The following is a 24,867-nucleotide window of genomic DNA, read 5'->3' as shown; positions in this document are numbered from 1 at the left end:
TTTTAGAAATATGTACAATATGAAAATGAGGCTACCTACATTTCTGCCCAGCTGACTACAAATTCAAGGGTTCCTATACTCTACCCCCCTCAACTCAGGTTTGGTAATTGACTAGAAAACCCACAGAAATTGGGAAAGCACTTTACTTATGATTACAATTTTATTATAAAGGATACAACTCAGGAACAGCCAAATGGAAGAGATGCACAGGGCAAGGCAGTGGTGGGGTTGGGCAGCACAGGGCTTCCATGCCCTCTCTGGGATGGCCACTCTCCTAGCACATCCATGTATTCACCAACTGGGAATCGCTCTTAACCTGTTTGCTTCAGGATTTTTATTGACTTTTCAGTACATAGGTATAATTGATTAAATCACTGGCCATTGTGATTGAGCTCAATCTCCAGCCCCTTCTCTTTCCCAGATGTGGCAGTAGGATGGGTGAATTGGGGGCTGATCGTTCTAACACTCTCATCATGTGGTTGGTTCCTCTGGTGACTAGGCCCTATGCTAAAGCCATCTAGGAGCTTGTGAAGAGACACCTCTAGCATATACTTAGGTGTGATCAAAAGGGGCTCATTAGAAATAACAGACACTCCTATCAGGAAATCCCAAGATTCTGAGGACCTGTGTGCAAGAAACTGGGTCTTTGTAGACCAAATATACATTTTTCATTATACCACAATGCTCCATAATTGATACTGTCTTATTCTACCTAGTCTTCCTGGGTGATCTCCCAGAGAAATCCACATGTAAACCCAAACTCTCACAGTAGACTTTGGAGTTTGGTTCTCTTTCCTCTTGAGTTTTTCCACTTGCGTAGAAATTACCTCAGGTACACCATGTGAATTCTGAATTCAGTATTTCTACTCTGTCCTGACTGTTTTTTCCTCCTATGTTCTCTTTCTCCATTTGTGTTGATATCAGCCTAAGCCAGAAACACGTGATTATGAATTCTGTCTTCCCTTTTATCCAGTCAATAACCAATTCTTACCTATTTTGCTTCCTTTGTAATTCTTAAATTTATCCTGTTTTCCCATCCCTCACCATTACTAGGTATATCCATTCAAACCTATTTTCCACACACTGGCTAGATTGTTTTCCTAGAATATGAATCTGACCGTATCATTTCTCTGCTTAACAGCTTCTACTGGATCTTCATTCCCAGAAGAATATCTAGGTTTCTAAGCTGGACATGCAGAGTCCTCAACAGTTTTGGTTTTGATTCTACCATGTCTTTGAAATTCAACTTACATAACACTTCATTCAGAAAGCCCATTTTAGGCTGGCCATGGTGGCCCATGCCTGTAATCCAGCACTTGTGGGAGGCTGAGGCGGGTGGATCACTTGAGGTCAGGAGTTTGAGACCAGCCTGGCCAAAATGGCTTAAACCCCATCTCTACTAAAAATACAAAAATTAGCCAGGCATGGTGGCGGGCACCTGTAATCCCAGCTACTCGGGAGGCTGAGGCAGGAGAATCACTTGAACCTGGGAGGCAGAGGTTGCAGTGAGCCGAGATCACGCCACTGCACTCCAGCCTGGGCAACAGAGCCAGACTCTGTCTCAAAAAAAAAATTTTAATAACATCCTGACACCCCATATTTTACTTCCATTGAGTTAGGTACTGTGCTGCTGGGCTCCTGGTAATATGTTAGCTTCTCAATGATTACTTCCAATGTTTTGTTATATTTAAGAAATGCTACAAGATGATAATACTTCAGCTGGATTGCATTTCATGGCCTCTCTGAAAAAGAAAGCTATAGGAAGTCAAGATGCAAGTACAAATACAGACCCAGGTAAATGCTGTTTTTCTTTTGAAAAAATTCATATATTTTGATATAATTGAGTTACCTAGACTTTTCCTTTAAGGCAGTGATTTAAAGGGAATTTTAAATTACGAGATATGATTTACTCCCCCTAGATTTTTCTCTCCAATCTTGGTATGTACTTTAGAAATCAAATTTATAACTTAGTAAAACATAATAGAGACTTTTCTTCAAAATTGCCATAGATTACATCCTAAGTCAGTAAAAATAATGCTTTGAATTTGGATTCTCTGTGTTATTAATTACCTTCGCTGGAATTGCATGTCCAAGGTTGGGAGGCCTGGGACTGTGGCTAGTGAGGGTGAGCTAGGAAGGACTGGATTGGGTTTGGTGAGGGAGGGGTGTGTAACTATGTCCAGGAGTAGAGGAAATAAGTGTTGGAGGACCTATTATTTGGAATGTGTCCTGACAAATTTCCTCTTTAATATTGTTTATCATTATGAATAGCATCTTGAATAGTGCTCTACCCATTGTATCATAGTAATTCTTTTTTATGACTTTTAGTAAACTGTTTCTTTTACCCATGTACAGAACCTTGTACGTGCTTTTTAGCCTCTCTAACTTTATGTCTTAAAAATGTAATCATTGTAGAATATTTAGGTAATTTAGCAATCTATGAAGAAGATGAAAATTAACCATAATCACACCGCTTAGCAATAATGGTTTGATATTGTTTTTTCTTTCAGTCTTTTGTGCATTTTACATAGTTAGATACAGTATATAGCATAGGTGTCCTCCCTTAGTATCTAAACTCTCATTGTCCAGATATTATGGCTGTCTTCTCTAGCTTTTCCATGAGAGTTTAGTTTAATCCTCCTGGGTCCCAATGTTGTTTTTTTCCAAGTACCTTGGGATGCTCTTAAATCAGAGTGTATCTTTAATATATTATTTATTTTGTTATTTGCATCATAGTATGTTTGCTGCAGTGTTGAAGGCAATTTATCTCTAATCCATTCAGTATTATTGCATATTGAATGCTAACTCATGAATTAAATGAATATTAATAAAAAAGATATTTAAAATGCTTTATATGTTGTAATCCTTGATGAGTTGTTATTTAAGTATTTAAGATTTGTTTAATGATGTTTGGGCTAGGACACCTTTTTATTAGAAAAATTAGATGGGCTAGGACACCTTTTTATTTCCATTTGAAATACTGTCATAAAGTCTCCTGGAATTGGAAAATTCACTATTTAGCACATTTGCAGAAGTGGATTAGATTTGCATTACAAGGGATACCTGTATTTTGTATCCTGTTCATTTCACTTTGATTTATATGTATGGCAAACATGTCCCTGTGTCATCAAAGAAATACTTCATAAGCATATTCCTTCTTCCAGCTATACATTAGTTTCCAGTTTTTTCTCCTACAAATTAGGCTTCAATGAATATCTTCCTGCATAAGAGACTTTTTTGGTTATTACTATGACTTAGCTACCTTTTTAACTTTGCCAATCTGATAGGTCAAAAAAAGTCATTATAGGCCAAGCACAGTGGCCCACGCCTGTAATCCCAGCACTTTGGGAGGCCGAGGCAGGCGGATCACGAGGTCAGGAGATCAACCATCCTGGCTAACACGGTGACACCCCATCTCTACTAAAAATACAAAAACAAAATTAGCTGGGCGTGGTGGCGTGCACCTGTAGTCTCAGCTACTCGGGAGGCTGAGGTGGGAGAATGGCATGAACCCGGGAGGTGGAGCTTGCAGTGAGCTGAGATCGCGCCACTGCCTGGGTGACAGAGTGAGACTCCGTCTCAAAAAAAAAAAAGAAAAACAAAAGTCATTATTTAAATTTGTATTTCTTTCTGAATGAAGTTGAGCATGTGTAAATGTTTTTGATATAAATGATGAGTCTGCATTTGAAAAACTTTTTTTTTTTTTTTTTTTTTTTTTTTTTTTTTTTGAAACAGAGTCTTGCTCTGTTGCCCAGGCTGGAGGCTGGAGTGCAGTAGTGCAATCTTGTCTCAAGATTGCCTCCGCCTCCCAGGTTCAAGCAATTCTCCTACCTCAGCCTCCCAAATAGCCAAGGTCTTCTGACAGGTGACTTCCACTGTGCCTGGCTAATTTTTGTATTTTTAGTACAGACAGAGTTTCACCATGTTGGCCAGGCTGGTCTCAGACCTCAAGTGATTTGCCCTCCTTGGCCTCCCAAAGTGCTAGGATTACAGGTTTGAACCACCACATCGGAACTGAGAAACATTCTTAAATTAGATATGCTTATATTATCTAAGCATATCTTTGAGAAAGCCTTGGAGGTACATTGCTTTTGTTGTTAAGTGGTTTATTGAAGTTGGCAGCTATTTCCTGAGTCTGCTGTTCATCTAGGTGAAGGCCCAAGATACAAATAATAATAAAATTTGAAATTACATTAATTATTTAAAATTACATTGTTAAGCTGTCACTCTATGTTTCTACCTATCACCTTCTATGCATAAGATCTAATTATCTGTATTCATATATTTTAATTTTTTCTTATGTTTGTGAAATTTTTTTGTTTTCTCTTTTTGTCTTAAATTTTTTAGTGTACTACAAGATAAGTAAGCTACTTCTCAAGAAGTCGTTTCTCAATGTGGTACCAAGCAGCAAATCATTTCTTGCACATCATGTGTGATTTCTTTTTTTTCTAAGAGCAATATGACTTATTAAAGATATATCTGCATGATGCCAAAGCTAGTCACTGTCCCCCATAAGAAAGCAGTTAAACCAATCAATTAAGAGAGAATGATTTCAGTATTTTTATTTTTATTTTTTTTCTAGTTTTAAGTGGTTTAAGTTCAAGCTTTGGTAATAAGTACTCAATACGAGTTACATTTGAAAATAGTGCTTTATTGAAAAAACAATGCTAGAAAATAAGGCTAGAGGCCTAGAACAAAAGGCACAGAGTTAAACTGTCTGATGATCTCCTGTGACAGGCCTGTTTATTTTACTGTTAAATAAGAAGCAGTTAACATTTGTGAAATTTAGATGTTAAAACACTTTAAGTGGTAAAATTTAATTATAAGCTCTGTGAATATACTATATACCACTGAATGATACCCTTTTAAAGAATGTGAATTAGCTGGGCACGGTGGCTCACACCTGTAATTCCAGCACTTTGGGAGGCTGAGGTGGGCGGATCACGAGGTCAGGAGATCAAGACCATCCTGGCTAACACAGTGAAATCCTGTCTCTACTAAAAATACAAAAAAATTAGCTGGGCGTGGTGGCAGGTGCCTGTAGTCCCAGCTACTTGGGAGGCTGAGGCAGGAGAATGACCCCGGGAGGCGGAGGTTGCAGTGAGCCGAGATTACGTCACTGCACTCCAGCCTGGGTGACATAGCGAGACTCTGTCTCAAAAAAAAAGAAAAAGAGAATGTGAATTATGTTTCAATAAAGCTGTCAATAAAAATAAGCAAATAACAAGAAACTGTTCAAAGTAAAAAAAAGTTAGTTATAGGTTAATCTCCTAAAATACGGTTTTTTTGAAACTTCCCTAAAGTAACCAAACATGACTTAATATATCTGATATAGAAATAGGAAATTTTTAGCATTTTCTTGATGTAATTTACTTTACTGTTCTTGTGAATCATTCATATGAGAAAAACAATAGTCAGCTTGCATTCAATTATGAATTACTCTAAATTACCCTTAGAATAGAATTTGCTTTAATTATTTATACGCATGTCACTTCTACTTAGATTTCAAGAAGTACAATTTATGTTGTTTGTTGCTAACTTGTTCATACAAACTTGATGGTTTGGAGCAGTTTACAGTGTTTTTCTTAAAGTTTCTGATTATTTCTTTTTTAATTTTCAGAACATGAGCCTTTGAATGCTCCTCAGCTCTTGGTCCCAGATGTATATCTAAATCTGAAGCTTTCCACTGAAATGTCAGAGAAACCTTTGTCACCCTCAACACCTCATACAGTAGCAAACTTGGTTTGTGTTTTATTCAGAAATTTTAATAATACCTTTGCACTAAAAGGTATTATGGTCATCTAGACATTATTCAATTGTGTAGATGAAATGAGGCTAAAAATCTCATCTAGGTAGTTTTGTAGTAAAAGTTCAAAAATTAATTTAAGCATTGTGCCAAAAATATTGTAGACTAAGATCAATAATACATACTTCCTGCTCCTTTTCCCAAGTTGGGCACATTCAGGCCCTTCTTTCCTTGTTATTAATAAGAATTAAGAATTAAGCCTTTATTTGGGGGGACAGAGTGACCATATAGAGTAAAAAGAATGTAACCCTCTTTGATTTTATGTGTTTTGGCTTAGGTTGGACATACTTATATAAATGTGATTGACATTGAAGCTGATGATCTTCTACAGGAATTACCTGTGAGAGAAGAGCCTTCAAATGATAATGTTATCAAACAGCAAAGCGATCATCCAGCAGTTCCATCATCTGCAGAGTTACATTATATGGCAGCTTCAGTTACTAATGCTGTTCCCCCACATAATTTTAAGAGTCAAGGTAATTTTTTCCTACTTTTAAAACAAAAATGATTTGAAAAGTTCTTTAATATAGCATTGTTATCCCTACTCATATCTCTTAGCTCTCCTCCTAAAACCCACTGTATTTTTGGATGTTTATATTCACAGAAATGTTCTGTTAACCTTCTCATTACCTTATTTAGAAGTTTAGAATCAGTCTTTGAATGTTTTTCATATTCTTGATGGAATCAGCCAATTCCTCTATGAATTTATTTTCCAAACCTGCAGAAGTAGCTCCAGCTTGTTTGGATGGAAAAAGCTTGAGAGTAGGCATTACAGAAGTGAAGGAGCCTAGTGTCACTTCACCTACACCATCAGACATACAGCAGAACGAAGGTAAACAGCCAAGAGGTATAGCATGACCCTCTTCTGAATTACTGTTATATTGGAAACAAGCAGCAAAATTTGGTAATTGCAAAATAAACCAGAAAAAGAGTTGTCCCTTGCCAAGGAGCATGGGGGCAAATAGGTAAATGAAGTAGAGACATGATTCTAAAGCTGGGACCCATGGATATTTTGTAAAAAGTCACAAATCTGTTTATGCATATGTCTTTTCTCAATAAGGCTAAAAATAAATATTCTGTGTGAGTTCATGAGTGTTTTGATGTTAAAAAGCAATTCTTATATTGTAAAAGGTGGGAAATTATCAAATAGCACACCGAAAATAAACAGGCATGGTAGCCAACAGTATTTTTTTTCCCAACTTTTATTTCAAATTCGGGACACATGTACAGGTTTGTTACCTAGGTATATTGCATGATGCTAAGGTTTAGGGTATGATTGGACCCATCACCCAGGTGGTGAGCATAGTACCCAATAGGTAGTTTTTCATCCCTTACCTTCCTCCCTCCCTGTCCGTCTCGTAGTCCTCAGTGTCTGTTGTTTCCATCTTTGTGGCCAGGTGTACGCAATTCAATAGTATTTATAAATATTCAGTTTTATAGTCAGGTTGCATTATGGTAACTTTTTACAAGATTTAGAAGACTATATATATTTAAATTTTTAAATAAAATACATATATATGTGTGTATTGTTGTTGTGTTTTAGAGACAGAATCTTGCTGAATTGTTCAGACTGGGGTACAGTGGTGCGATCATAGTTCACTGTAGCCTCGAACTCCTGGGCTCAAGGGATCCTCCTGCCTCAGCCTCCCAAGTAGCTAGAATTACAGGCAGACACCACCATGCCTAGCTAATTAAAAAAATTTTTTTATAGAGACAGGGTCTCACTATGTTGCCCAGGTTGGTCTTAAACTCCTGGTCTGAAGTGATCCTCCCACCTCAGCCTCCCAAAGTACTGGGATTACAGGCATGAGCCACCACACCAGCCTAGAAGAATATCCCTCCACAACCTGAAGCTACTGCATCCTGTGACTGGTTAGGTTAATCCAATATGCAATCAGACTTCCTGCAGCAGAGACCTAAGTCTCCCCTAGGTTCCACAGTGGTTGTGAGGTATGGACATAGCCAGCCCTGTGGTTGCAAGATGCTTGGGCACAGAGTCTAGCTCTACCTGATTATTATATAATGACAGTGGGCACTCAGGAGACATGAGGAGCAAGGAAGGGATGGGTTAGGATGTGTTAGGGCATGTGTATCACAGCTGCATGTACAAACAACTACCAGCATTTCAGATTTTAAAGCCTTCATCTTCTCTCTCCTGTCATGGGGCTGCTAAGGTGCATGGGTGGTGAATGGAGGACGTATGAAGCTAGCAATCTTTCAGACGGGGGAGGTATGTGGGAAAGTGAACAGAGCCTGGCTTTTAGATTCAAATAGAACAGACCTGGATTTGAATCCCAGCTCTGTCACTTAATAGCTTAGATACGTTTTACAAATCAATTAACTTTCTTTGATCCTCAGTTGTATGTCTGTAGGACACACCTTAGAGGGTTGTCATGAAGTACATCTAGCCAAGTGTCTGTGGCTGCTTATGTACCCTGTTAGTTTCCCTTCATTTTCATGCCAATCAACTTTTGAAGTTCTGGCAGACAGGAAGTAGATTTTTCTCTCTGTGACTCCTGAGTATCTTAGGCCAGCATTTCAAACGACCATAAGCTACAGATTAATTTCATTTATCAATGAGACTGGGTTTATAATCAACCTTTTGGAGTTTCCTTACAGGGGGAGAATGCCTGGTTGCAAAAATTTATCAGTGGACCCTTGTACTCTAATTACCGAGAAGAACTTTAAAAGGAAAAGTTTTATATTTTGAAATTAAATTCTGTCGTTTTACATAATATATTTTATTTTATTTTATTTTATTTTTTGAGATAGAGTCTCACTGTGTCACACAGGCTGGAGTGCAGTGGTGTAATCTCGGCTCACTGCAACCTCTGCCTCCCAGGTTCAAGTGACTCTCATGCCTCAGCTTCCCGAATAGCTGGTACTACAGGCATGTGCCACTACACTAGACTAGTTTTTATATTTTTAGTAGAGGTAAGGTTTTGCCATGTTGGTCAGGCTGGTCTTGAACTCCTGACCTCATGATCCACCCACCTCAGCCTCTCAAAGTGCTGAGATTACAGATGTGAGCCACCGCGCCTGGCCCATAATATGCTTTAGAAACTCAGAATATAGTCACACATTAGAGTTGACTGGGATTTACATTACAGGAAAAGGTGAGGAGAAGGGAGGGACAAGGTCACTAGATGCCTACAACAAAAAGCCAAACAAACAATAAATTTCTGTTTTAGTGAGACCTGCTCATTATTTTTTGAATGACAGTAGCATCTTATTTTGGAAGTCATCTCTTATTAGGAATATCATCAGTAATAGCAAGCAGAGTTTTGCTGGGCCTAGAAAGAGCATTGCAGGGTCAGTGGAACTCAGTGTTTAACATTCTTGGATGGGTGATTTCTCTATGAGTCAGTGGAAGCGGAACAGGTTCTCCAGAGAAAGGGAAGCTAGTTTCATTATATATTGAGGACGTTCTGGGTTTTGAGCATGTACTTCTCTTTTGCTGTATTTTCCACTTGGAAGTTTGTATGCATCACATTCTTTCCTGAGAGTGATTGAAGCTGATGCTTCAGGCTGCTGAGAAACAGGGATAGATAGATGTAAAGTACTGTGAGAGTCAAGCTAAAAAGGGTAGGGCCAGAACAGGTAGGGAAATACTATATAACTGCCATTGCCAATGTTGCCATTTACTATTGTCTTATCATGGGAAGGTTCATCTTAGACTGGGACTGAAATATAATAAGCACTATTTATATTTTTTTAGTAGTTCACATTTTTTCAAAGTACTTTGCCACATTATGTGATCTTCACAAAACGCGTAAGTTAGGTAGGGCAGGCATCATAATCTTCATTTGACTGACTCTTCATTCAATAAACATGAAGTTAAAGACCATATACCAGGGCTAAAGAAGAGAGAAACACCAGGCTCTCAGTCTGCGGGCATGCCTACAGGGGAAAGGAAAGACAGACATATAAAAAGATGATTATGATACTGCTTGGTAAGTTCTGCAGTGACGGGATGAATGAAATTCTTGGGTAAGACAGCATGGAATCCATCTCGGGGGATGATTGGGGCTATTTGGAGGAGAGACACCTAAATGGAATCTTAAAGGAAAGTAGGTTTTAGTGAGAGAATGGGCCTTCAGACAGACAGAATAGATTTTGCAGTAAGTTAATGGAACTTTTTTAGTTTGAGAAAATTAAAGTTGGGCTGGGTGTGGTGGCTCACGCCTATAATCCCAGCACTTTGGGAGGCTAAGGTGGGTGGATTGCTTGAGCTCAGGAGTTTGAGACCGGCCTTGGCAACATAGTGAGACCCTGTCTCTACAAGAAATAGAAAAATTAGCCAGGTGTTGTGGCACACACCTGTATTCCCATTACTCGAGAGGCTGAGGCAGGAGGATCGCTTGAGTCCAGGAGGCAGAGGTTGCAGTAAACCAAGATCTCATCACTGCACTCCAGCCTGGGTGCTAGAGTGAGACCATGTCTCAAAGAAAAGAAAAGAAAATTAAAGTTCATTATGCGTGGAGTCAAACGGAGTAGTATTTTGTTTGTTTGTTTAAAGAAATAGCAAGAGATGAAGCTGGAGAGGTAGATAGTGGAAAGATTATGTGTGCCATTGTCTGTCATATGGAGGCATTTGGACTTTTAAGGTGAAGGCATTGGAGACACACTGAAGAGTTTTGGACAGAAAAGGAACGTGATTTCTGTTTTTAAAAGATCTCTCTGGACCTGGTGTGGAAGATGGACTAGATAGGATAGAGATAAATTACAGATAGTGATATGATTTGGGGTCTATTTATTGTGAAAGCTTCAGCCAAGTAGTGGTATTAAGAATGCAGGCATTTAGCAGGTTGAATCATCAGTACTTGTCACTTTGGATCTAAGGGAAAGAACGGAGCCTCAAGTGACTTTCTGGTCTCTGGTTTGGGAAACTGAATGGTGGTGCTGTTTGCTGAGCTGCGGAACAAGGAAGAGGGAGCAATTTGGAGGGGCAGAAGCAATGAATTCATTTTTATGTGCTTATGGGACAACCTAACTGGTATGTTCAGGATATGAGGAGCTGGAGCTAAAAAAGACTGCCATATGGATTTGGGAGTCATCTTTCATCAATGACATAACTCAGAGAAAGTGGGAAGAGTAAGTAGAGAAGTGAGTTCAGGCTGACAGCCCAGGAAGTACTGACGGGTAAAAGGAATGGATGGCAGCAGAAGTATGAGCAATACAGGCCAGAGGAGACCCAGACATCAGAAGAAGAGTGCATTTAAAAAAGGTGTTGCAGACCAGGTGCAGGCGCTCACGCCTGTAATCCAGCACTTCCTGAGACTGAGGTGGGAGGATTGCTTGAGCCCAGGAGTTCGAGACCAGCCTGGGTGACAGAGCGAGGCTCTTAAAAAAAAAAAAAAAAAAAAGGTGTTGCAAATTTGGCAGAAGAATCAACTGAATTTAAGAAGAAGAAGAGTCATTGGCTTTGATTTTGGTTTTAGGAAGTTTAACGTTTGCCTGAGATCCCATATAAAGTCAGTAATAGCCAATATTGGGGCCAGCTTTTAATGTGTGATGTTTTTGGTTTTCAAGTAGAATTTGAAAAAGTCATTAAAAATATTAAATTTGCTTTTTGATGAAGTGTATGTTTGTAGCAAGGAATGAAAGTAATATTCAGACTTTCCTTGTGTGTAGAACTTTGTGGTAGTAATTTATGTATTCTTACCCCAGAAATCAAGAAGCTGAAAAGGAATTTTTAGGTATATTTAATTAAAACTGATTTGGAAAGTAGTGTTGTGCTGGTTTAAAATGAAGTCATCAAAAAATGAGATCATCAATAATACCTCTTCTTTAATTATAATCAATTCTGCTTTTACTCTTATTAATATTTAGATCTGCCAAAACCAGAGTTCCAATTCAAAGGACAGAGCACGAAGTCAGACTCTGCGGAAGATTATCTGTTGTGGAAACAGCTGCAAGGTGTCTCTGCAGCTCGCCCTGCACCAAGCTTTGCAGCTCACCGACTAGAGCATCTTACTGCTAAGCTTCAGAAAATTGACAAGCAGTTGCTAGCAATACAGAACATTGCTGAAAAGATAGAGCAGGATTTCCCCAAACCTGAAGTGCTAGATCTACATTGTGATAAGGTAGACTACCTTTATTTTTAGTTTTTTGTTTGCAACTGAATTATTAGATTTGTAGTGTGATATAACTTTGGATACTTGATTTTTCAGAATAATGAGAAGTTTATTTTCTTTAAGCTAGGGTTTATCAACCTCGGCACTATCGACATTTGAGCCAGATAATTCTTTGTTGTGGGGGACTGCCCCATGTGTTGTAGAATATTTGGCAGCATCCCTGGTCTTTACCCACTGGTTTCCAGTGGCACTGCTTCCTAGTTGTAACAGTCAAAAATGTCTCCAGATAATGCCAAATGTTCCCTGGGAGCCAAAATCACCCTCAGTTGAGAACCATTACCTTTAAGAAGTAAACCCATGTATAATGCTATTATCATAAAATGAGTTGGAAAATATTACCCTCTCTTCTATATTTTGGAAAATTTTTTATAGGATTGGTACTATTTCTTCCTTAAATGTTCGGTACAATTCAGTGAAGCCATCTTCACTGAAGATGCTTAAAGCTTTGTTTGTTGGGACATTTTAAAGTATAAATTTAGTTTCTTCTGTAGATATAGGGCTATTCAGCTGATCTGCTCTAAATAAAGCTTTTTCTAGAGTCCTCCCACACAAAAATGAAGTAAACCCATGCTTCCTATCAAGAAAAGGAATATGTGAATTACAAAACTAGAATTGATTTTAAAGGAACCCCGCTTATAATTATCATTTTCTTCTGAAAGATTTTTATACTTTTATAAATATTATTGTCCTTCTATTTGGAGTTTTTGTGAGTTTCTTTTAAATATTTTTATAAGAGAGTTAGTAGTCAGTTCCTTAGAAATTTTTCATATCTTTTTTTCTTTTTATTCTTGAGTCATAGTCTTGCTCTGTTATCCAGGCTGGAGTGCAGTGACGCGATCATGACTCACAGCAGCCTCAATCTCCCAGGTTCAAGCAATCCTCCCATCTCAGCCTCCTGAGTACCTGGGACTATAGGTGTGCACCACCACTCCCAGCTAAGTTTTTAAAATTTTTTCGTGGAGATAAGTTCTCCCTATGTTGCTCAAACTAGCCTCGAATTCTTGGCCTCAAACAGTCTTGCCTTGGCCTCCAAAAGTGCTGGGATTATAGATGTGAGCCGCCATACCAGCCTAGTTTTCTATATCTTTAAAAGGTAGACATACAAAATAAATTAATGTTTATATATAATGACAGTTAAATAAAATAGGAAGTCTCAAAAATTATTTTGCACATTTTGTCCTTTTTTTTAAAAGAAGAGCAATTTATATCAAAAAGATTAGAGAACAAATATTATGTTACAAATAATTGGTTAAATGAGACCATGGTTGGGTACTTGAGGCCAGGAGTTTGAGATCAGCCCAGGCAACATAGCGAGACCTCATCTCCATAAAAATAATAGTAAGTCGGGCATGGTGGTGTGCACCTTTAGTCCTAGCTACTTGGGAGGCTGAGGTGGGAGGATCACTTGAGCCCAGGAGTTCAAGGCTGCAGTAAGCTATCATTGTGCCACTGCACTGTAACCTGGGTGTCAGAGCAAGGCCCTGCCTCTTAAAAAAACAAAAAACAAAGTTAAATGTCTTAAAGTCTAATATTGGGAAATGCAAAATAGTCTGCAGGATAAGAATTCTGTTATTGACTTAACTTACAAATATTCCAGTTTGCTAGTGTGTTGACATTTAAAAAATGTATTTATTAGGTTTATAGTACACCTTTAATCCAAACATTTAACACATTTAAAAATTAAGATTAAGCATATGTGAAACTATACTGAAAGCATATGAGGCAGGACTACGACTAAGTAAAAATATTAATACTAAGTAATGATATTATGATGCTTATTTGGTTGCTTTCCTCTCTTTTAGGGGGTAGATTTGGGGTTTCACCATGTTGCCCAGGCCAGTCTCTAACTCCTGGGCCCAAATGATCCTCCCACCTCAGCCTCCCAAAGTACTGGGATTACAGGCGTGAGCCACTGCACCTGGCCTGCTTTCTGTTTTTTTTTTAAACCCAGATTTAGATCTTCACATCCAAATAAATGTTCAGCATCAAAGCAGTTGTTGGAACTCCTTACTTCAAAGAATCTCTTTTGAAATTGCCTTTGAGCTAGTTTAGTATTCATTATCTACAGCCAGATACTTGATTATACCCAAATCTAGTCTTGATCCTGGTTTGTTCACTTTCAGAAGAGTTCATGAATCATTAATTCCTTCAACAAACATTTATTGAGCATCTACTGCATATTAGGCCCTGTGCTAAATTCCAGGAATAGAAAGATAAATAAGGCATAGTACCTACTCTCAAGGAGTGTAAAATCTAATAAAAGAAGATAGATGTATTTACCAATAAATACATACATACTGGGTCTAATGAGGCACATAGATATGCCTGGCGTGTTGTGACTAGATGGGGTAAGTGAAGCTGTGGCATCAAAGAAGGCTTTGTAGTGGTGACTCGAGCTGGTAATGAATTGGTATTCATCAGCTAATTAAGGAAAGACTGACAAAATATTGTGAGCAAAGGAGAAAGGTACCAAATGGCATAGTGTTTGGGGAGCTGTAAGAGCATTACTTAGAGGTAGAAGTTAGTGGGATTGGACTTTAAGACATTTGTCAGTAGAGGTAGGAGAGGGGAGACAAGGAGGAACAGAAAGCATTTACTATGTCAAGCCATTGGGATTTTATCCTATAAGCAGGTAGTGGGAAACCACAGAAGTATTTTAAACAGTGAAGGGAGATGATCAGATATGCAGACAGTAATGTGGAGGGTAGATTGGAAAGGATAAGTCTGGGAACAAGGAGACCACATGGGTTACAGTGGTTCCACATCTGACTGCGCATTAGAATCATCTAGGAAACTTGTTAAGAATGCAAATTTCTGGGCCCCATTTCCCTGAAATTCTGATTTTAAGTAGGTCTGGTTAGAGCCCAGGAATCTGTGTTATTAACAAGCTTCACAAATGATTCTTATGCTGCTAGCTCTATATCAGGTCCACTGGTAAGTGTTTGAGATCCATTAAATATCTATGGCAGGAAATAACAATGTGCCTGAATTTGAGCGGTAAGAATGGAGGGAAGGCATTAATAGGACTTAGAGATTGATAAGCCGTGGGAAGGTGAAGAAGACAACAGAGATTCACAGTGGCGTCCAGATTCCAGCCTGGGTGAATGGTGGAGCCATTTTCCAAAGTAAGGAAGAGGAAGAGGGGTGTGTGTGTGTGTGTGTGTGTGTGTGTGTGTGTGTGTGTGTTGGGGGAGGGAAGCACAATGATTTCTATCAGGGACATGACAAATTTGAGGTGCTGTGAGATAAGTAGGTAGTTCCTCAGAAGCAGCTGAGGAACTACAACTGGGCTGAAGTTACAGATTTTGGAGTAATCAGTTAGGAGGAAGTTCAGTAATCAGGAGGAAGTTCAAATCATGATAGCATAGGCGCTCCTCAGAGAGCACATAGAGGAGAAAAGAAGAGGGCAAAGAATCTTGTAGAAACACTGCCTTGTAAGGATGAGGATTCAACAAGACTTGATAACAGTCTGAAGTCACAAGAGACTCAGGAGAAAGCCAGCCAAAGCAGGAGTTGCAGGAGGGAATTTCCACATATCTTAATGCTTAATGGACTCCTGTCCATTAAGCATTTGAACTCCTGTGCCTGTCAAGATCACTCAGATGCTTTTTCAGAGTATACATTCTATCCCTGCGGAATCTGCTGGGGAGGTGGAGATGGCATGGCATTTTGAAAAGGCTCTCAAAAATTCTGATAGGGCTCCTCTCTCAAGCCTTTTAAGACTTGAAGGTAGGGACAATGTCTTTTGCTACACAGGGTGGCATTTAATAAATATTTGTTTAATGGTTGTTTTTGCTATCTTAGTTTTGATTCTGGCACTAATAAAATCATATTAACATACTAAAGATTCACCACTAGAACAGTTATTTATAATTGTGGCAGAAGGTTGGGAGACAATTTCAAAGGAAGAGTTCCAAAAGCATTTGCTCAGAGCCCCTAAGTACAGTAGTCCCCTCTTATTTGCAGTTTTGTTTTCTGAGGTTTCTGTTACCCTCTGTACAGTATAAGAAGATATTTTGAGAGACAGAAAGAAATCACATTCACATAACTTTGATTACAGTATATTGTTATAATCATTCAATCTTATTCTTAGCAATTATTAATCTCTTACTGTGCCTAATTGATGAATTAAGCTTTATCATAGGTATGTATGCATAGGAAAAAACATAGTATACAATTGGCGCTCTATATCCATGGGTTCTGCATCTGACAGTTCAACCAAGTGTGGATTGAAAATATTTAATAAAAACAAAAAGGATGGTTGCATCTGTACTGAACACGTACAGAGTTTTTTCTTGTCATTCCTAAACAATATGTCATAACAACTATTAATATTTAACATTTACGTTGTATTAGATATTGTAAGTAATCTAGAGATTATTTAAAGTATATGGGAGAATGTGTATAGGTTATATGCAAATACTGCACCATTTTATATAAGGAACTTGAGTGTCTGTGGATTTTGACGTCAGGAGCCAATCCCTCATGGATACTAAGGGACAGCTATAAATAAGGTTCGGTACTACCCACGGTTTCAGGCATCCACTGGGGGTCTTGGAACATATCTCCCAGAGAAAAAGAGGGTATTTAGTCTTCTAAAATGACCACTTTGAAGGAAATAACGTTAATTTTGTATACACACACACACAATTTATTTATTTAATTTATTTTTGAGATGGAGTCTCACTGTGTCATCCAGGCTGGAGTGCAGTGGTGCAATCTTGGCTCACTGCAACCTCTGCCTCCCAGGTTGAAGCAATTCTCCTGCCTTAGCCTCCTGAGTAGCTGGGATTACAGGCACCTGCCACCATGCCCACCTAATTTTTGTATTTTTAGTAGAGACGGGTTTTTGCCATGTTGGTTAGGCTGGTCTCAAACTCCTGACCTCAAGTGATCTGCCTGCTTCACCCTCCCAAAGTGCTGGGATTACAGGTGTGAGCCACTGGGCCCAGCAGGTTTGGTATATTTTTAAAAAATGCTCTCACATTGTTATAATGTACACATAAATACAAACATCTTCACTTGGCTAAGAAAACAGCTTAGAGTCCTGGAAGAGGCCCAGGGATACTCTGGGCAGACACTGAGTAGTAAGTAGTCTTGAAGACTTGAATTGACCGTGTCATGCCACTAAAAAAGTCATTGACTCTCTCTGGGCTTTGTTCTCTCCTTTTTAATATGAGTTTATCTAGATGGTAATTAAGGTTCTTCTTCATTCTAAAATTTTATGATACAATTTTCCTGAGCCTCTTAAAAGTTTATAACTCAGTTAAGCTACAAATAAGTAAAAATTTCCTCTGCTTTATCGATCCCTACCATTTAGGTTATATTGGATTTAATCCCATTTCTTTTACTTTTGCATTAATGCAAGTGTTTAAAACTTACAAAAACTTGTTTGTTATTTTGAAATTATCAAAGTATTACCATTGTTTTGTCGTGTGTGTTTTTTCTACAGATTGGACCAGTGGATCACATTGAATTCTCTTCTGGCCCTGAATTCAAAAAAACATTAGCCTCAAAAACCATTAGCATTTCTGAAGAAGGTTTGTAGGGGCTGACAGGGACTGGCTGAAGTCTTGCTTTAGTTGACCTGAAAGAATAAACATTGCTTTGTGGAGTGCCAGAAGTAGGAATAGTTTTCATATGTGAGCTTAACTCATCAGCTTCCCAGTTTTTAGATAAGGATTATTTTTTTTATAATGTGATTAGCTTCCACCTCAAAGCCTTTTTTTTTTTTGAGAAGGCAGTAACCTCCTCTGGATTTCATACCAGCATGGGGCAAGTGTGGCCTGGAGCTCAGTTTTTGTGGATTCCAAGCCATTGGCCTCATAGTGCTGAGGATTGCACAGAACTTTGTGCTGAGGTTGCTGTTTGTCTGTGATCATCAGCTGAGCTGGAATTTGAGGTTCTAGTAAAATGGCCAGGCAGTGGTGAGGTATTAAGTTTTTTCATTTTTTATTGAAAGAATGAATTTGTTTTTACTTTCTACTGTGTGTGTAGTTTATACCTGTGTTTTCTCATTCAGTCTTGTCAGTCTTTTCAAAAACCAGTGTTTGTTAATTCTCTTTGTTTCTCAGTTTCCTTTTTCATTAATCTTTATTATGTCTTCTATTTGGGGGGGATTAACTTGTTGGTTTTTTTCTAACTTTATTTTTTCTTGTTTTCTAATATGTGTAATTGAGGCTGAATATGGTCCTGCATGGACCTACTTATCATCATCTGGTGTTGTTCAGGTCTACATAGTTTGTAGTTCGCATTATGATTTCTTTAGCTTGTGAAAGGAGTTTTTAGCTTCTAAATATTAAGGATTCTAATATACAGGGCTATGTTTTTGTGGTTGATTTCCACTTTCATTGTATTTTGATTAGCTGATGTGTATGATGATATAAAATCTTAGAAATTTGTTAAGATTTTCCTTGTGGCTGAGGATAGTCAGTTTTTACGTTGTGTTCCACATTTATCTGAAGAGACCAAACATTTTCTGTTGGTTGTATGTATTGTATGTGTATATATCTCCCTTTGGTCAAGCTTCTAAATTGTATTGTCCAGCTTTTTATATTTTTTCTGTTTCTTTAGTCAGCTTGATCCATTAATTTCTCAGAAGGTTGCATTAAAAATTACCCATAGTGATTATGGAATTATTTATCCTTGTAAATCTGTTACATTCATCTTAAGGCTATAAGGTGAAAATAGTTCAGGGTTGTTATATTTCTTGTTGGATTTTGTCTCTTTTATCATTAAGTAATTATTCCCAATAATCCTTTTTGACTTATAGTCAATTTTGTTTAATATGAACATTACTACCCCTGTGTTCTGGTATAACTTTTTGATATGTTTTATTTTTTAAAATTTTATGTAAAATTTCTATGCTATTTTAATAGAAGACAGAATCATACAATTAACTTTCACATACTCAACAACAAACTTTAATCATTATCAACTCATGGCCAATCCATTTTTTACCTAAACACCTACCCACACCCACCCACTCTTCCCACCTTTTTCTTGATTATTTTGAAGTGAAACCCAGACAGCACGTTATTTTATATATAAATATTTTATATGTATCTCTAAAAGATCAGGTCCATTTTTAAAATATAAGCACAATAATATTGGCACTCCTTTAAAAAATTCTTAATATACTTATATATCTAATCAGGGTTCAAATGTTGCCAGTTGTCTTGTTTCAAAAAATAGCTTTTTAGGCCGGGTATGGTTTCTCACATCTGTAATCCCAGCACTTTGGGAGGCTGAGGCAGGCGGATCACAAGATCAGGAGTTTAAAACCAGCCTGGCCAATATGGTGAAACCCTGTCTCTACTAAAAATACAAAAATTAGCCTGGTGTGGTGGTGGGCACCTATAGTCCCAGCTACTCAGGAGGCTGAGGCAGGAGAATTGCTTGAAGCCCAGGAGGCAGAGGTTGCAGTGAGCCGAGATCATGCCACTGCACTCCAGCCTGGGCAACAGAGCGAGACTCCATCTCAAAAAACAAAAAAAACAAAAAAAACTTCTTAATTATTATAGTTGGAACCCAGGTAAGATCTATATGTGGCCATTGGTTGATGGCTTGTAAGTCTCTTTACTTCTGGGTTCCTTCTCTGCTCTTTCTTCCTTGAAGTTTTCTTTGTTGAAGAAACAAGATATTTGTTCTGAAGTGTTTTTCAGAGTCTGAGTTTTGCTAATTGAGTCTCTGTGATGTCATTTAATGTGTTGTTTTCTCCTCTGTATTTCTTGTAAATTGGATATCCCTTTACTTTCAGGCTGTTTGATTATGTTGTAGTTGTGTCCAGCATCTACCAAGATTTCATTCCTTTAAATAATTAGACAATTTTTTTATTTTTTTCTTATTTTTTTATTTTTTATTTTTTTGAGACGGAGTCTCGCTCTGTCTCCAAGGCTGGAGTGCAGTGGCGCGATCTCGGCTCACTGCAAGCTCCGCCTCCCGGGTTTACGCCATTCTCCTGCCTTAGCCTCCCCAGTAGCTGGGACTACAGGCGCCCGCCACCTCACCCGGCTAGTTTTTTTTGTATTTTTTAGTAGAGACAGGGTTTCACCGTTTTAGCCAGGATGGTCTCGATCTCCTCCCCTCGTGGTCCGCCCGTCTCGGCCTCCCAAAGTGCTGGGATTACAGGCTTGAGCCACCGTGCCCGACCTAGACAATCTTTTTTAACCAGCAAGCATAATCAGTCTTCATTTATTGTATTTACTGATATATTTGTGCTTGTTTCTAATATCTTATTTCATGGGGTTTTTTTTGCCATTTTTTTCCTTTATTTTTTGTTCCTCTTTTTTGCCTTTTATTGGATTGAGTTTTCTATATTCTGTCTTTCCTACTGTATTGATTCAGAAATTATACATTTGATTTTTAATTTTTAGTGGTTATTCTTGAATTTTTAACATTCATAGTTGATTTAAAATTTAAGGTGAAGTTGGACATGGTGGTGCATACCTGTAGTCCCAGCTATTCGGGAGGCTGAGGTGGGAGGATCACTCGAGCCCAAGAATTAAAGATTGTAGTATGCTATCATCACACCTATGAATAGCCACTACACTCCAACCTGGACAACATAGTGAGACACCATCTCAAAAGTTTTTTCTTTTTAAATTAAGGTGAATATATCTACCTCCCAAACAATATAAGGACTTTAGACCTTTTTAGCACTGATTTGTTCCCTCCATCTTCTCTGATACTGTTTTTTTGTTTGTTTGTTTGTTTGTTTGTTTTTGAGAGTCTCGCACTGTGGCCCAGGATGGAGAGTGCAGTGGTGTGATCTCAGCTCACTACAACCACCGCCTCCCAGGTTCAAGCAATTTTCCTGCCTCAGCCTCCCAAGTAGCTGGGACTACAGGTGCACACCACCACGCCCAGCTAATTTTTTCTATTTTCAGTAGAGATGGGGTTTCACCATGTTGGCCAGGATGGTCTCAATCTCTTGACCTTGTGATCCGCCCGTCTCGGCCTCCCAAAGTGTTGAGATTACAGGTGTGAGCCACCGACCCAGCCTCTGATACTGTTTTCAAATATTTGTAGATCTACTCTGTTTTTAACCCTCCCATTTAGTTCCCCTTGCCTTTTATTTTTTAAGTCAGTGCTTAGTTAGGATTTCTCCATATTTGTCATTTTCTTTGCCAACAAATTACTTCATTTTAAAATTTCTAATTTAAATAATGTAAATATGTAGGCAACAAATGTATAAAACCAAAACAAGTTTCATGACACCTTTTATTGCCTGAGATGCTCTCTGATATTTTCTCTTCTCTGCTATTGTTGCCCACAGTTGCTTTTTGCATCCACTTCTTTTTTTTTTATTGTTTTTTGAGATGGAGTCTCACTCTGTCAGAGTGCAGTGGCATGATCTCAGCTCACTGCAGCCTCTGCCTCCCGGGTTCAAGCAATACTCTGCCTCAGCCTCCCGAGTAGCTGGGACTACAGGCGCCTGCCACCATGCCTGGCTAATTTTTTGTATTTTTAGTAGACACGGAGTTTCCCTGTGTTAGCCAGGATGGTCTCCATCTCCTGATCTTGTGATCCACCCGCCTTGGCCTCCCAAAGTGCTGGGATTGCAGGTGTGAGCCACCGGGCCCAGCCATATTTCTTTTATTTACCTTCTATTGGACTAGGAATGATTCTTTAGTATTAAGATTTAACTTTGGGTACTTTTCACCCATAATATTTTGAAGTACTGCTTCCTCCCCATTTTTTCTTTTCTTTCTAAAACACCTATTAGAGGTGTGTTGGACCTTCTCACTCTGTTACTTATATCTTTTTTTTTTTTTTTTTTTTTTTTTTTGGAGACAGAGTTTCGCTCTTGTTGTCTAGGCTGGAGTGCAATGACGTGATCTCAGCTCACCGCAACCCCCACCTCACGGGTTCAAGTGGTTCTCCTGCCTCAGCTTTCTGAGTAGCTGCGATTACGGGCATGTGCCACCACCCCTGGCAAATTTTTTGTATTTGTAGTAGAGACAGGGTTTCTCCATTTTGGTCAGGCCAGTCTCGAACTCCTGACCTCAGGTGATCCACCCACCTCGGCCTCCCAAAATGCTGGGATTACAGGTGTGAGCCACCACACCTGGCCTCCTTATCTCTTTTAACCTCTTCTGCATAATTTCCTCCCTTTATCAGTGGTGCACTCAGGATGATTTCCTCAGATCTGTCTTTTAGTTTACTAATTCTCTTTTTTGCTATGTCTTTGCTGTTTTAGCTATTCATTATGATTTTAATTTTGGTGGCTACATTTAATATCTAGAAGTTATATTTATTTCTTTTTCAGATCTATCTGCTCTTTGGATGTCCTGTCCTGTTTTTTTTATTGCTGTTCCTATGCTTTATCTGTTTAATAATTTTAGTCATGTTTTATGACTAACCTTTTCTGATTGTTGTATTTCATATGTGCACATTATCAATTATTGAATCTGCATACTGACTCTCTTTCATGATTGGTTGTTCCTTTGTGTGATTTGTAATTTTTTATCATGGGCTTATGATTAGTAGAAGTTCTGCTAGATTATATGTATTTGTCTTTGGAGTAGTTTTGCATTTGCTTTTTGCTATCATTGAACAACGTAGGAAAAAATTGAAACAAATTTTAGTGTACATTTCTTCACTTGGGGTTGCTGTACTGTATTGATGGTAGAAATTCAGACCCTGTTCATGCTTGTGGCAAGTCAGAGATTTTGATTTCTCAAAGTTGACTTTTATTTTTCTCTCAGCTACTGTCCATGCAGATAGAAAACTTATTTGCTGTTTCACCAGGGGAGAGATTTTCTTATTCCTATTTTATGGACAAAGCTGTCCTTCAGTGCTCTAAGATAAATGAAGGTAGCTCAGTTTTTCCCTCATTGCAGTCTGCAGAAACCACATCTCCTATTCCTCAGTAGACTATCCTAGCATCATTGCCCGCTTATTGCTCCAGCTTTGAGTTCCTTTTTCTTTTCTGGCACCAGGGGATTTCTCTGTTTAGAAAGATTAGTTGTATATTAAATATTTTTTTTTTTTTTGTAATTTAGCATGTCTGTGTTTTTATGGAAGGGCATAGGCCTGTGTACTTCAGCTCAGTCTGCCACATTTAATGAAGTTGATAATAAATTTTATGGTTTATTTACTGTGGGAGAGCTTTAACTTCAAATTTTTTATTAAATTCATCATACAGTAGAAAGCTATCAGCATAATATGTGGTAAACTTCTAATATCTATGTTGCCAGTTGGAAGTATTAGCAATTGTTGTCTTTTCCATGTGATCTTTTTTTCTCTACTATTTTATTTTAATTGTAATATATACTCTGGATTAGTGCGTTTTTTGACACATATGGATGAAGAAGATCAAAGTGACAAAAAGGAGACTTCAGAACCTGAATTTTCAATAACGGAAAATTATTCTGGTCAGAAAACCCGTGTGTTTCCTACTGCCGATTCAGCTGTCAGCCTTTCCAGTGATCAGAATACTACTTCTCCTGGTATTGTTCTTCACTTTTTCATTTACACATACTCTTATTCTCCATTATAATGTTACTGAATGTGATTTACTGGAAATACAGTTATGAAAGGTTTGTGAAGTCATTTTGTAATATTTTAGGGGAAGGAAAGTTAAAACTTGCTATTCACATGAAGAACTGTGACATCTTGTCACCTTCATAAAACATAATGCAATCATGTATCATATCTTGGTGTAACTTATTAATATGAAATATATAGCAACTGGAATTACTATAATAGTTGACTTTTACAAAAATTGAAAAATTAAAACTCTTCCAATTAAAAGAACTTTGAATTTTAATTTGAAAACAAAATAGTATCTATTTTTTCTTGCACCTCTACCATGTGCCAAACATCACTGTTTTATATGCGTAGATTCTGGTTTAAGCCTGACCTATGAGGTGTAGACACTATTATTATCCCCATTTTACAGTTGAGGAGATTGAGATTTAGAAGGATTTAGTGCCACTTTTTGTTTCATTTCATTTGGAGGTAGCAATTAAAACTGCTATTCTTTAGTCCTAATGAATACATTTTATCCTATGAATAATAGGACATAGTAAATACATCAGTTCAATCACTGACAGTGGCTTGGAAATATGTTTTTTTCTCTCAGATATTGATGGTCAATTAAAATGATTTTACTGAGTGTTTAGTATATGTTCTATTACCATTATTAAAGTGATATAAATAGTAAAAATGCTATTTTGAATGACATTACTGTTACTTAAAGAAAAGCTATTAGTAAGCTGACTTTAAATCTTGTAATGATTTTCTCAGTTCTTTCTAGATGCCATGTATGTTTTAGTCATCAACATATGGGGATAATAATTTCCACTTCACAGAGTTGTGAAGACTGAATATCATGTATAAAGCATCTCAGAATCTTGTTTCATTTTCTTGGTCACTGATAGCTTTTCTCTTCTCTTCTCTGGGGTAGGATTGACAAATGAGGTTAAACAGGATTTGTATGGCTAGATGGTAGAGGGTTCCAATTATATCTGAGAAGTTTACACTCCATTTTATACTTGGGAATCATGGGAGAATTCCAGGCAGAGAAGTAAAATGAGGAGGTTTTGAGGAAAAATAGAACGGAGGCATAGAGACCACTGAGGAGGCTACTAAAATCTGACCTGGGAAATAATGAGGGCCTGGCTAGTGTTATGGGAAAGAAATAGAAGAAACGAGACATTTTGAATTAGTAACTGATGGTACTCAGTGACTAGGTGGGTAAAAGAGGAGGAGAGGGGGAACATGGTTGTTTAGTGTTGCCAGAGTCTAAGGCAAACGTATAACTAGGTCTGATATCAAAGTCTAGACTCCAACCTTTTGGCTTCCCTGCGCCACATTGGAAGAAGAAGAATTGTCTTGGGCCACACGTAAAATGCCCTAACGCTAACAATAGCTGATGAGCTAAAAAAAAAAAAAAGTCCATGCATAAATCTCATAATG

At 38.0% G+C, this 24,867-nt stretch overlaps 1 protein-coding gene across 9 annotated transcripts in view; it reads left to right on the top strand.

Annotated features, from left to right (window-relative positions):
* Nucleotides 1-24,867, top strand: part of CPLANE1 (ciliogenesis and planar polarity effector 1) — a 156,159-nt gene that overhangs the window by 97,841 nt on the left and 33,451 nt on the right. For 4 of the 9 annotated variants that reach the window (XM_030927505.1, XM_030927509.1, XM_030927506.1 and 1 more), the window contains exons 38-44: nucleotides 1,693-1,794; nucleotides 5,621-5,742; nucleotides 6,084-6,282; nucleotides 6,531-6,638; nucleotides 11,639-11,892; nucleotides 17,396-17,483; nucleotides 23,232-23,396. In XM_030927505.1, coding sequence (XP_030783365.1) covers nucleotides 1,693-1,794; nucleotides 5,621-5,742; nucleotides 6,084-6,282; nucleotides 6,531-6,638; nucleotides 11,639-11,892; nucleotides 17,396-17,483; nucleotides 23,232-23,396 — 1,038 coding nt within the window. Of the gene's footprint in view, nucleotides 1-1,692; nucleotides 1,795-5,620; nucleotides 5,743-6,083; nucleotides 6,283-6,530; nucleotides 6,639-11,638; nucleotides 11,893-17,395; nucleotides 17,484-23,231; nucleotides 23,397-24,867 lie in introns of those variants that run through there. The other 5 variants (XM_030927508.1, XM_030927507.1, XR_004056371.1 and 2 more) reach the window with 4 other exon arrangements.

Source organism: Rhinopithecus roxellana, chromosome 3, assembly GCF_007565055.1.
Source record: "Rhinopithecus roxellana isolate Shanxi Qingling chromosome 3, ASM756505v1, whole genome shotgun sequence".
Lineage (NCBI taxonomy): Eukaryota > Metazoa > Chordata > Mammalia > Primates > Cercopithecidae > Rhinopithecus > Rhinopithecus roxellana.
The sequence above is the reverse complement of the archived record's forward strand: the minus strand, read 5'-3'. Positions and strand labels throughout refer to the sequence as shown.